Below are 13,104 nucleotides of genomic sequence, written 5' to 3' on the forward strand. Positions count from 1 at the left end.
TCAATTCTAAAATTCACCTTTCATTTTTCCTTATATTTCTATGTTCTATAATACATTTCTTTGCTGATAATTTATACTTTAAATTTTTTTTCAAGAATTGGAATTGTTCTCTTAAGCATTATAACAGTTAGCTGCTTTAAAGGCTTTTTTTCAGGTAGTTCTAACTTCTCTGCCATATCACCATTGCTATCAGTTGATTTTCTTTTCCTGTGCAACCTGAGACTTGTGGTTTCTTGTATGCTGAATAATTTTGGATTACATTCTGGACATATGTGTATTAAACTATGAGACTCTGAGTTCTGTTTTTAAATCCTATGGGGAATTGACCTGGCTATAGGGTTGCCAGATTTAGCAAATAAAATATAAGACATCCAGTTAAATATGAATTTCAGATAAAGTATGGATATTTTAGTATAAGTATGTACCCCCAATATATTTGTTATTTATATGAAATCCAAACTTAACTGAACATCCTGTATTTTATTTGGCAGCCCTGCTTGGTTAGGTTTAAGCCACAAGTTCCATCCCATCTCTGTGGGCTGTGGTTGCAATATCAATTCAGTTTTTTTTTTAATTTGTAATTTTTTATTTGAGAAATTGACAGTCACTTCAGGCACGGGAACAATATAGTTTTTAGGACATGTTAAACCATCGTCTTATTTATTTATTTATTTTGAAGTATCGTTGACACACAATGTTATGTTAGTTTCAGGTGTACAACATAGTGATTCAGCAACTTTTTATATTATACTATGCTCACTATAAGCATAGCCATCACCTGTTAGTATACAATACTATTAAAATACTATTGACTGTGTTCCCTATGTTGTACTTTTCGTCCTTGTGAGTTATTCATTCCATAACTGGAAACACATCCTTTCACGCACTTTTGCCCATTTCCCCATCCTCCTCCCCTCTGGGAAGCACCGCTTTCTTCTCCATTTCACCCGTTTCTGCTTTGCTTGTTTTGTTTTTTTCAATTCCACATACAAGTGAAATCACATGGTATTTGTTTTTCTCTGTCTGACACATCTTACTTAGCGTAATTTCCCCCAGGTCCATCCATGTTAATCACTGTCAGTTCAGTTTTTTAAAACTGTGCTGTTCTATCTGGATCTTCCTGGGTCTTAGTCTTACGGCTCACTCATAAAAGTGATTAGTATGCTAACTGGGATGAGATCAATTTATGTTCAGGCCAAGGCTGAGCTCCTCCTATTCCTCTCTCTCTCTCCTGTACCTTTAGGTTCTCTGAGGCAGTATTCATCTTGGTCTTCTGGCCAGAAACTGCCTTTACCATGAATCTTTGCCACCAAAAATTCAGAAGCACTTAAGGTGCTTCTCCTTGCTGCAGTCCCTGATTACTCTTTCTGGTTCACTCACTGAAAGCATGTGACACCTTTTAGTACTAATGCAATACACACCACATCCTTCTGCCCCTTTTGTATGTCTTGAAGTCCACTTCTGATTTTGAAAGCCCTATGAGACTGTTAAAAGTGGTACATTTATGAAGGCAGTTCTGGCACATGGTGCAATATGGATAAACTTCGAAGACATTTTATGCTAAGTGAAATAAACCAGCCACAAAAGGACAAATACTGTCACAATGAAGTAATTCCACCTATATGAGGTCCCTAAAGGAGTCAAATTCGTAGGTATAGAAAGTGGAATGGTGGTTGCCAGTGACCAGGGGGAGGAAGGAATAGAGAGTGATTGTTTAGTGGCCATGGAGTGTTAGTTTGGGAAGATGAAAAAATTTCTGGGGATAGATAATGGTGATGGTTGCACAACAACGTGAATGTGACTGGTGTCCTTGAACTGTACAATTAAGCATGGTTAAAGTGGCAGATCTTACATTCTGTATATTTTATCACAGTTTTTAAAAAGGGCACAGTAACAAATCGCTCCAGGGGAATACGTTATAAGGTAAGTACTGTGATTTTTCTGATTTTACAGATGATAAGCAGCTATAGGTTATTTTGCTCAAAATTTTACACCTTGTGAGAGAGTTAGGATTTGAACTCAAATGGCCCAACTTTAGATCAATTACTGTACTATTCATACCATGAGGAAAGGATCACAATTGTTTTGAATATACTTAATGCCTAGCATAGAATATAGCACAGAGTAGATATAAACTAGGAAGCTCTCAGAATTATAATTTGTAGGAATTTATCTCAGAGCCAATCAGAATGATAATTGACATTCCAAATTTACAGTTTACGTCTTTCTTTGTGAATGTGGGTTTGCAACCTATTACATTTTGCATCTCTGTCATCTAATATTTTCCTGCATATTAGAAGACCATTAAATGTGAATATAATGAACTAATATAAAAATAGGAGCAGAAGAATGCTTATTTCAAGATTGATGAAAGAAGAGTAAAACAATGAAGTAATCCTTTCAGTTGACTAAATTTAACATTTTTGCCAGGTGATGTAAGTTTTTGAAATGTTTACTTCCCGTTGAAATTCCATTCTTTGTGATAAAATGGACTTGTTGTGGCTCAACCAATTTGCAGTCCTCCTCTGGAAAAATTTCGTTTTAAAGGTAAGTGGAGGTATCTGTGGGAAATGATTGTAAAGGCTAATGAACCTGAAGGGGAGAACTTTAAATAGTTTTTTTTCACTTCATTTTAGTTTATGGGGGTTTTTTGGTCCTTTTTCTTCCATGGCTTAATGTAGCAATTCTAATTCTGAAGAGTACTCATAGGATGTATCAGTAGAATAGATAATGAAATGTGGAAAAGGGTGAAAAAGGCTAGAAAGCCATTCATATTGTAGAATGGAGCTGAACAATATGTTTAAATTGTATACACATATATGCACAAGAATATAGAATCACACCCAGATACACGTATATAGACTCTTAATTATCACAATCCTTTTGTTTCTTTTGCAGAAAAGGAAGATACTTTCTTTAGTTGTGGAAATCTGCATGACAGTCTTCTTCTCTCTATTGATTTTGCTTTATCGCAGCAATATAAAGAAGACGTTTCAGAATGTCACGGTTTTCCGTCCTATTTATTTGATGGCTCCGCCTGATTTCATCTTTAAGGGGAACCTTGAATATGAATTAGCTTATGTGCCTTCTAAAAGTGATGTGGTAAAAAATATTACTGAGACAGTGAAAAACACATTAAATTTCAATTTTACAGGTTAGAAATTGTGATGTCTAAAATGTTTTTTGTAGGGATGCCTGGGTGGCTTAGTTGCTTAAGCATCTGCTTTTGGGTCAGGTCATGATCCCAGGGTCCTGGGATGGAACCCTGCATCTGGCCCACCGCTGTTCTGGGAGCCTGCTTTTCCCTTTCCATTTCTTTGTGACCCCCTGCCCCCAACTTATGTGTGCTCTCTCTCTCTCTCTCTGTCAAACAAAAATCTTAAAAAAATTTTTTTTGGTAGCGTAATTATTAGCTTGATTTTGAAGAGACATACTTCAGTGAGCATAAACTTGTGTATTAATCTCCTGAGTATAATAATATGAGCTCTGTCACATAATATCAGACATATTCCTGTCATAGTCATAAACAAAATATATTTAAAATTAGATGATGAAATTATGCAATTGTAAATCTTTGTCCTGACTGCATTCTTAAACTAGGGTCAGCACTTAGTAGTGTGCCAAAGACACACAGAACGTCAGGATGACTTGAGTAGTTTCTTCTTGAATGCAAGCATAAACTCTACCTCGAGGTGGTTAATTTTACACATTTTAATGAAAATATTACTTAAGTGTGATATATGAATGCATTCAAAAAGAGTAAAACAGCGTAGAATTAAACCAGAACAATCCTCATTGCTTTACAGTTGCCTCCCTTTGTACCTGTTTCTCTTCTCTGTCTCCAATGTTAAAAACACGGTCAGAATTTTGGTAAGCATCTCTCCCATCTTGTCTCATGATTTTACAGGTGTGTGTGGGTTTATTCTGTTACATACTCACACAATTATGTATTTATTTTCCTCATTTTAAGGGCAGGGCTTTGAGATGGGGGGAAGGATAGAAAATATATATTTACTTTGCTATCTTAAAAACCATCTTTAAAAAAATAAAGATTTACATTGTATAACTTAATGCAAAATTCCCATGGATTTTAAAATTAGAGATGGATCTCCAAAGAAAATTAATGCTTGTGGTGGGCTTAAAGTTACCTTTTTAACTATCCCTTTATGTGAAGGTGGGGAATAGAGAACAGGCTGCTGTGCTCTCATGGGAAAGTCTAAGAGGTATTGTTACTCTGTCATAAAGCCTTCATGAGAAGTGTGTCTGAAGAATGGAGTAGAAATCTGATGCATTGAAAGTCCGTGGTGGCATTTGTTAATTAATGTCTAATAGAGTAAAGCGCTAATTTAAAGGGAAGGAAGCTGAGAAATTTCCTCCTCTTGATTGGGCCAGACACCTTGTTCTAGTTTCTGTTGAACCATTTCTAGCAAAATAGCTCAGTAGATTTGAGAGGATATGTGCAAAAGTCTTCATTTGGAAAACTTCCATATTCAGATTATAATCTACTCTGAAGAATTATAACTTCTTTTTTTGAATTAACATATAATGTCTTATAGGCCCCAGGGGTACAGGTCTGTGAATCGCCAGGATTACACACTTCACAGCACTCACCATAGCACATACCATCCCCAGTGTCCATAACCCAACCACCCTCTCCCTACCTACCTCCCCCGGCAACCCTCACTTTGTTTTGTGAGATTAAGAGTCTCTTATGGTTTGTCTCCCAGTCCTATCTTGTTTCATGTATTCTTTTCCCACACCCCAAACCCCACCCCCCACTGCATCTCCACTTCCTCATATCAGGGAGATCACATGATATTTGTCTTTCTCCAATTAACTTATTTCACTAAGCATGATACCCTTTAGTTCATCCATGTCATCGCTAATGGCAAGATTTCATTTCTTTTGATGGCTGCACAGTATTCCATTGTGAGTGTGTGTGTGTGTGTGTGTGTGTGTGTGTGTGTATGTGTATACACACACCACATCTTTATCCATTCATATGTTGATGGACATCTATTTTCTTTCCATAGTTTGGTTATTGTGGATATTGCTGCTATAAACCTTCAGGTGCATGTGCCCTTCAGATCACTACATTTGTATCTTTAGGGTAAATACCCAGTAGTGCAATTGCTGGGTCATAGGATAGCTCTGTTTTCAGCTTTTTGAGGAACCTCCATGCTGTTTTACAGAGTGGTTGCTCCAGCCTGCATTCCCACCAACAGTGTAGGAGGGATCCGTTTTCTCTGCATCCTCACCAGCATCTGTCATTTCCTGACTTGTTAATTTTAGGCATTCTGACTGGCATGAGGTGGTGTCTCCTTGTGGTTTTGCTTTGTATTTCCCTGATGCCAAGTGATGTGGAGCACTTTTCATGTGTCTATTGCCATCTGGATGTCTTCTTTGCAGAAGTGTCTGTTCATGTCTTCTGCCCATTTCTTTTCATTTTTTAAATTCTTTTTCCTTTCCCAATTTATTTATTTTCAGAAAAACAGTATTCATTATTTTTTCACCACACCCAGTGCTCCATGCAAGCCGTGCCCTCTATAATCCCCACCACCTGGTACCCCAACCTCCCATCCCCCCGCCACTTCAAATCCCTCAGATTGTTTTTCAGAGTCCATAGTCTCTCATGGTTCATCTCCCCTTCCAATTTACCCAAAAGCACATACCCTCCACAAGGTCCATAACCCTACCCCCCTTTTCCCAACCCCCCTGCCCCCAGCAACCCACAGTTTGTTTCGTGAGATTAAGAGTCACTTATGGTTTGTCTCCCTCCCTATCCCATCTTGCTTCATGGATTCTTCTCCTACCCACTTAAGCCCCTATGTTGCATCACCGCTTCCTCATATCAGGGAGATCATATGATAGTTGTCTTTCTCTGCTTGACTTATTTCGCTAAGCATGATACATTCTAGTTCCATCCATGTTGTCGCAAATGGCAAGATTTTGTTTCTTTTGATGGCTGCATAGTATTCCATTGTGTATATATACCACATCTTTATCCATTCATCTGTTGATGGACATCTAGGTTCTTTCCATAGTTTGGCTATTGTGGACATTGCTGCTATAAACATTCGGGTGCACGTGCCCCTTTGGATCACTACGTTTGTATCTTTAGGGTAAATACCCAGTAGTGCAATTGCTGGGTCATAGGGCAGTTCTATTTTCAACATTTTGAGGAACCTCCATGCTGTTTTCCAGAGTGGTTGCACCAGCTTGCATTCCCACCAACAGTGTAGGAGGGTTCCCCTTTCTCCGCATCCTCGCCAGCATCTGTCATTTCCTGACTTGTTGATTTTAGCCATTCTGACTGGTGTGAGGTGATATCTCACTGTGGTTTTGATTTGTATTTCCCTGATGCCGAGTGATATGGAGCACTTTTTCATGTGTCTGTTGGCCATCTGGATGTCTTCTTTGCAGAAATGTCTGTTCATGTCCTCTGCCCATTTCTTGATTGGATTATTTGTTCTTTGGGTGTTGAGTATGTTAAGTTCTTTATAGATTTTGGACACTAGTCCTTTAACTGATATGTCGTTTGCAAATATCTTCTCCCATTCTGTCAGTTGTCTTTTGGTTTTGTTAACTGTTTCCTTTGCTGTGCAAAGGCTTTTGATCTTGATGAAATCCCAATAGTTCATTCTTGCCCTTGCTTCCCTTACCTTTGGCACAGTTCCTAGGAAGAAGTTGCTGTGGCTGATGTCGAAGAGGTTGCTCTCTGTTTTCTCCTCAAGGATTTTGATGGATTCCTTTCTCACATTGAGGGCCTTCATCCATTTTGGGTCTGTTTTCATGTGTGGTATAAGGAATTGCTCCAATTTCATTTTTCTGCATGTGGCTGTTCAGTTTTCCCAACACCATTTGTTGAAGAGGCTGTCCTTTTTCTTTTTCTTTTTCTTTTTTTCTTTTTAAAAAGATTTTATTTATTTATTTGACAGAGAGAAAGATCACAAGTAGAGTGGCAGAGAGGCAGGCAGAGAGAGAGGGGGAAGCAGGATCCCCGCTGAGCAGAGAGCCTGATGTGGGGCTTGATCCCAGGATGCTGAGATCATGACCTGAGCCAAAAGCAGAGGCTTAACCCGCTGAGCCACCCAGGTGCCCCAAAGAGGCTTTTTTCCAATGGACATTCTTTCCTGCTTTGTTGAAGATTAGTTGACCATAGAGTTGAGGGTCTATTTCTGGGCTGTCTGTTCTGTTCCATTCATCTAGGTGTCTGTTTTTGTGCCAGTACCTTACTGTCTTGATGATGACAGCTTTGTAATAGAGCTTAAAGTCTGGAATTGTGATGCCACCAACTTTGGCTTTCTTTTTCAATATTCCTTTGGTTATTTGAGGTCTTTTCTGGTTCCATATAAATTTTTGGATTATTTGTTCCATTTCTTTGAAAAAAAAAAGGACGAATTTTGATGTGGATTGCATTAAATGTGTAGATTGCTTTAGGTAGCATAGATATTTTCATAATACTTGTTCTTCCAATCCATGAGCATGGAACATTTTTCCATTTCTTTGGGTCTTCCTCAAATTCTTTCATGAGTACTTTATAGTTTTCTGAGTATAGATTCTTTGCCTCCTTGGTTAGGTTTATTCCTAGATATCTTATGGTTTTGGGTACAATTGTAAATGGGATTGACTCCTTAATTTCTCTCTCTTCTGTCTTGTTGTTGGTGTAAAGAAATGCAACTGATTTCTGTGCATTGATTTTTTTATATAAATTTTTATAAAAAATATATTTATTTTCAGCATAACAGTATCATTATTTTTTCACCACACCCAGTGCCCCATGCAATCCGTGCCCTCCACCTGGTACCCCAACCTCCCACCCCCCTGCCACTTCAAACCCCTCAGATTGTTTTTCAGAGTCCATAGTCTCTCATGATTCACCTCCCCTTCCAATTTACCCCAACCCCCTTCTCTCTAACTCCCCATGTCCTCCATGCTTTTTGTTATGCTCCACAAATAAGTGAAACCATATGATAATTGACTCTCTCTGCTTGACTTATTTCACTCAGCAGAATCTCTTCCAGTCCCGTCCATGTTGCTACAAAAGTTGGGTATTCGTCCTTTCTGATGGAGGCATAATATTCCATAGTATATATGGACCACATCTTCCTTATCCATTCCTCCATTGAAGGGCATCTTGGTTCTTTCCACAGTTTGGCGACCATGGCCATTGCTGCTATAAACATTGGGGTACAGATGGCCCTTCTTTTCACGACATCTGTATCTTTGGGGTAAATGCCCAGGAGTGCAATGGCAGGGTCATAGGGAAGTTCTATTTTTAATTTCTTGAGGAATCTCCACACTGTTCTCCAAAGAGGCTGCACCAACTTGCATTCCCACCAACAGTGTAAGAGGGTTCCCCTTTCTCCACATCCCCTCCAACACATGTTGTTTCCTGTCTTGCTAATTTTGGCCATTCTAACTGGTGTAAGGTGATATCTCAATGTGGTTTTAATTTGAATCTCCCTGAGGGCTAGTGATGATGAGCATTTTTTCATGTGTCTGATAGCCATTTGTATGTCTTGATTGGAGAAGTGTCTGTTCATATCTTCTGCCCATTTTTTGATGTGTTTGTCTCTTTCGTGTGGGTTGAGTTTGAGGAGTTCATTATAGATCCTGGATATCAACCTTTTGTCTGTACTGTCATTTGCAAATATCTTCTCCCATTCCGTGGGTTGCCTCTTTGTTTTGTTGACTGTTTCCTTTGCTGTGCAGAAGCTTTTGATCTTGATGAAGTCCCAAAAGTTGATCTTTGCTTTTGTTTCCTTTGTCTTTGGAGACATATCTTGAAAGAAGTTGCTGTGGCTGATATGGAAGAGGTTACTGCCTTTGTTCTCCTCTAGGATTCTGATGGATTCCTGTCTCACATTGAGGTCTTTTATCCATTTTGAGTTTATCTTTTGAGTGTACAGTGTAAGAGAATGGTCGAGTTTCATTCTTCTACATATAGCTGTCCAGTTTTCCCAGCACCATTTATTTATTTTTTTCCCCAATTTATTTATTTTCAGAAAAACAGTATTCATTATTTTTTCACCACACCCAGTGCTCCATGCAAGCTGTGCCCTCTATAATACCCACCACCTAGTACCCCAACCTCCCACCCCCCCGCCACTTCAAACCCCTCAGACTGTTTTTCAGAGTCCATAGTCTCTCATGGTTCACCTCCCCTTCCAATTTACCCAAATTCCCTACTCCTCTCTAACGCCCCTTGTCCTCCATGCTATTGGTTATGCTCCACAAATGAGTGAAACCATATGATAATTGACTCTCTCTGCTTGACTTAGTTCACTCAGCAGAATCTCTTCCAGTCCCGTCCATGTTGCTACAAAAGTTGGGTATTCGTCCTTTCTGATGGAGGCATAATATTCCATAGTATATATGGACCACATCTTCCTTATCCATTCCTCCATTGAAGGGCATCTTGGTTCTTTCCACAGTTTGGCGACCATGGCCATTGCTGCTATAAACATTGGGGTACAGATGGCCCTTCTTTTCACGACATCTGTATCTTTGGGGTAAATGCCCAGGAGTGCAATGGCAGGGTCATAGGGAAGTTCTATTTTTAATTTCTTGAGGAATCTCCACACTGTTCTCCAAAGAGGCTGCACCAACTTGCATTCCCACCAACAGTGTAAGAGGGTTCCCCTTTCTCCACATCCCCTCCAACACATGTTGTTTCCTGTCTTGCTAATTTTGGCCATTCTAACTGGTGTAAGGTGATATCTCAATGTGGTTTTAATTTGAATCTCCCTGAGGGCTAGTGATGATGAGCATTTTTTCATGTGTCTGATAGCCATTTGTATGTCTTGATTGGAGAAGTGTCTGTTCATATCTTCTGCCCATTTTTTGATGTGTTTGTCTCTTTCGTGTGGGTTGAGTTTGAGGAGTTCATTATAGATCCTGGATATCAACCTTTTGTCTGTACTGTCATTTGCAAATATCTTCTCCCATTCCGTGGGTTGCCTCTTTGTTTTGTTGACTGTTTCCTTTGCTGTGCAGAAGCTTTTGATCTTGATGAAGTCCCAAAAGTTGATCTTTGCTTTTGTTTCCTTTGTCTTTGGAGACATATCTTGAAAGAAGTTGCTGTGGCTGATATGGAAGAGGTTACTGCCTTTGTTCTCCTCTAGGATTCTGATGGATTCCTGTCTCACATTGAGGTCTTTTATCCATTTTGAGTTTATCTTTTGAGTGTACAGTGTAAGAGAATGGTCGAGTTTCATTCTTCTACATATAGCTGTCCAGTTTTCCCAGCACCATTTATTTATTTTTTTCCCCAATTTATTTATTTTCAGAAAAACAGTATTCATTATTTTTTCACCACACCCAGTGCTCCATGCAAGCTGTGCCCTCTATAATACCCACCACCTAGTACCCCAACCTCCCACCCCCCCGCCACTTCAAACCCCTCAGACTGTTTTTCAGAGTCCATAGTCTCTCATGGTTCACCTCCCCTTCCAATTTACCCAAATTCCCTACTCCTCTCTAACGCCCCTTGTCCTCCATGCTATTGGTTATGCTCCACAAATGAGTGAAACCATATGATAATTGACTCTCTCTGCTTGACTTAGTTCACTCAGCAGAATCTCTTCCAGTCCCGTCCATGTTGCTACAAAAGTTGGATATTCGTCCTTTCTGATGGAGGCATAATACTCCATAGTGTATATGGACCACATCTTCCTTATCCATTCATCCGTTGAAGGGCATCTTGGTTCTTTCCATAGTTTGGCGACTGTGGCCATTGCTGCTATAAACATTGGGGTACAGATGGCCCTTCTTTTCACGACATCTGTATCTTTGGGGTAAATACCCAGGACCAGCACCATTTATTGAAGAGATTGTCTTTTTTCCACTGTATATTTTTTCCTGCTTTGTCGAAGATTATTTGCCCATAGAGTTGAGGGTCCATATCTGGGCTCTCTACTCTGTTCCACTGGTCTATATGTCTGTTTTTATGCCAGTACTATGCTGTCTTGGTGATCACAGCTTTGTAGTAAAGCTTGAAATCAGGTAACGTGATGCCACCTGTTTTATTTTTGTTTTTCAACATTTCCTTAGCAATTCGGGGTCTCTTCTGATTCCATAAAAATTTTAGGATTATTTGCTCCAGCTCTTTGAGAAATACCAGTGGAGTTTTTTTTTTTTTAATGATTTTTATTTATTTATTTATTTGACAGGCAGAGATCACAAGTAGGCAGAGAGGCAGGCAGAAAGAGAGGAAGGGAAATAGGCTCCCCACTGAGCAGAGAGCCCGATACGAGGCTCAATCCTAGGACCCTGGGATCATGACCTGAGCAGAAGGCTGAGGCTTTAACCCACTGAGCCACCCAGGTGCCCCAGTACCAGTGGAATTTTGATCAGAATGCTCCCAAACCAAGCAAAGACCCCACTAAAAAGGAGAATTTCAAACCAATATCACTGATGAATATGGATTGTAAGATTCTCATCAAGTTCCTAGCAAACAGGATCCAGCAGCACATTAAAAAGATTATGCACCATGACCAGGTGGGATTCATCCCTGGGTTATAAGGATGGTTCAATGTTTGCAAATCAATCAATGTGATAGAACATATCAATAAGAGAAGAGAGAAGAATCACATGGTCCTCTCAATTGATGCAGAAAAAGCATTTGACAAAATCCAGCATCCGTTCCTGATTAAAACGCTTTAAAGTGTAGGGATAGAGGGAGCATTTCTGAACTTCATAAAATCTATCTATGAAAGACCCACAGCAAATATCATCCTCAATGGGAAAAAGCTCACAGCCTTCCCATTGAGATCAGGAACACGATAAGGATGCCCACTCTCACCACTCTTGTTCAACATAGTATTAGAAGTCCTAGCAACAGCAATCAGACAACAAAGGGAAATAAAAGGTATCCAAATTGGTAATGAAGAAGTCAAACTCTCTCTCTTTGCAGATGACATGATTCTTTATATGGAAAACCCAAAAGACTCCACCCCCAAATTACTAGAACTCATACAGCCATTCAGTAATGTGGCAGGATACAAAGTCAATGTATAGAAATCAGTGGCTTTCTTATACATTAACAATGAGAATACAGAAAGGGAAATTAGAGAATCGATTCCATTTACTATAGCACCAAGAACCATAAGATACCTGGGAATAATCCTAACCAAAGAGGTAAAGGATCTGTGCTTGAGGAAGTACAGAAAACTCATGAAAGAAATCGAAGAAGACACAAAAAGATGGAAGAGCATTCCATGCTCTTGGATCAGACGAATAAACATTGTTATAATGTTCGGAGATTTTTGATGACTGCTTCAATCTCCTTACTGGTTAGGGGTCTGTTCAGGTTTTCTATTTCTTCCTGGTTCAGTTTTAGTAGTTTATATGTCTCTAGGAATGAATCCATTTCTTCCAGATTTTCAAATTTGCTGACATAGAGTTGCTCATAATATGTTCTTATAATTGTTTGTATTTCTTTGGTGTTGGTTGTGATCTCTCCTCTTTCATTCATGATTTTATTTATTTGGGTCCTTTCTGTTTTCTTTTTCTTAATTCTGGTAGGTTTATCAATCTTATTAATTCTTTCAAGAACCAGTTCCTAGTTTCGTTGATTTGTTCTATTGTTTTTTTGGTTTTTATTTCATTGATTTCTGCTGTGATCTTTATTATTTCTCTTCTCCTGCTGGGTTTAGGCTTTCTTTGTTGTTCTTTCTCTAGCTCCTTTAGGTGTAGTGTTAGGTTGTGTATTTGAGACCTTTCTTGTTTCTTGAGAAAGTCTTGTACCGCTATATACTTTCCTCTCAGGACTGCCTATGCTGTGTCCCACAGATTTTGAACCATTGTGTTTTTATTATCAGTTGTTTCCATGAATTTTTTCAATTCTTCTTTAATTTCCTGGTTGACCCATTCATTCTTTAGAAGGATGCTGTTTAGTTTCCATGCATTTGGATTCTTTCCAAATTTCCTCTTGTGATTGAGTTCTAGCTTCAGAGCATTGTGGTCTGAAAATATGCAGAGAATGTTCCCAGTACTGGTTGAGACCTGATTTATGACCCAGGATGTGTTCTGGAGAATGTTCCATGTGCACTAGAGAAGAATGTGTATTCTGTTGCTTTGGGATGGAATGTTCCATATATG

General features: G+C 39.1%; 1 protein-coding gene across 1 annotated transcript in view; it reads left to right on the forward strand.

Annotated features, from left to right (window-relative positions):
• Positions 1-2,487: 2,487 nt before the first annotated feature.
• Positions 2,488-13,104, forward strand: part of LOC122895416 (phospholipid-transporting ATPase ABCA3-like) — a 177,751-nt gene continuing 167,134 nt past the window's right edge. Inside the window, exons 1-2 of the mRNA XM_044232803.1 lie at positions 2,488-2,547; positions 2,899-3,154. Of these exons, the coding sequence (XP_044088738.1) occupies positions 2,488-2,547; positions 2,899-3,154 (316 nt within the window). The remainder of the gene's footprint in view (positions 2,548-2,898; positions 3,155-13,104) is intronic.

Source organism: Neovison vison, chromosome 14 (assembly GCF_020171115.1).
Source record: "Neovison vison isolate M4711 chromosome 14, ASM_NN_V1, whole genome shotgun sequence".
Taxonomy (NCBI): Eukaryota; Metazoa; Chordata; class Mammalia; order Carnivora; family Mustelidae; genus Neogale; species Neogale vison.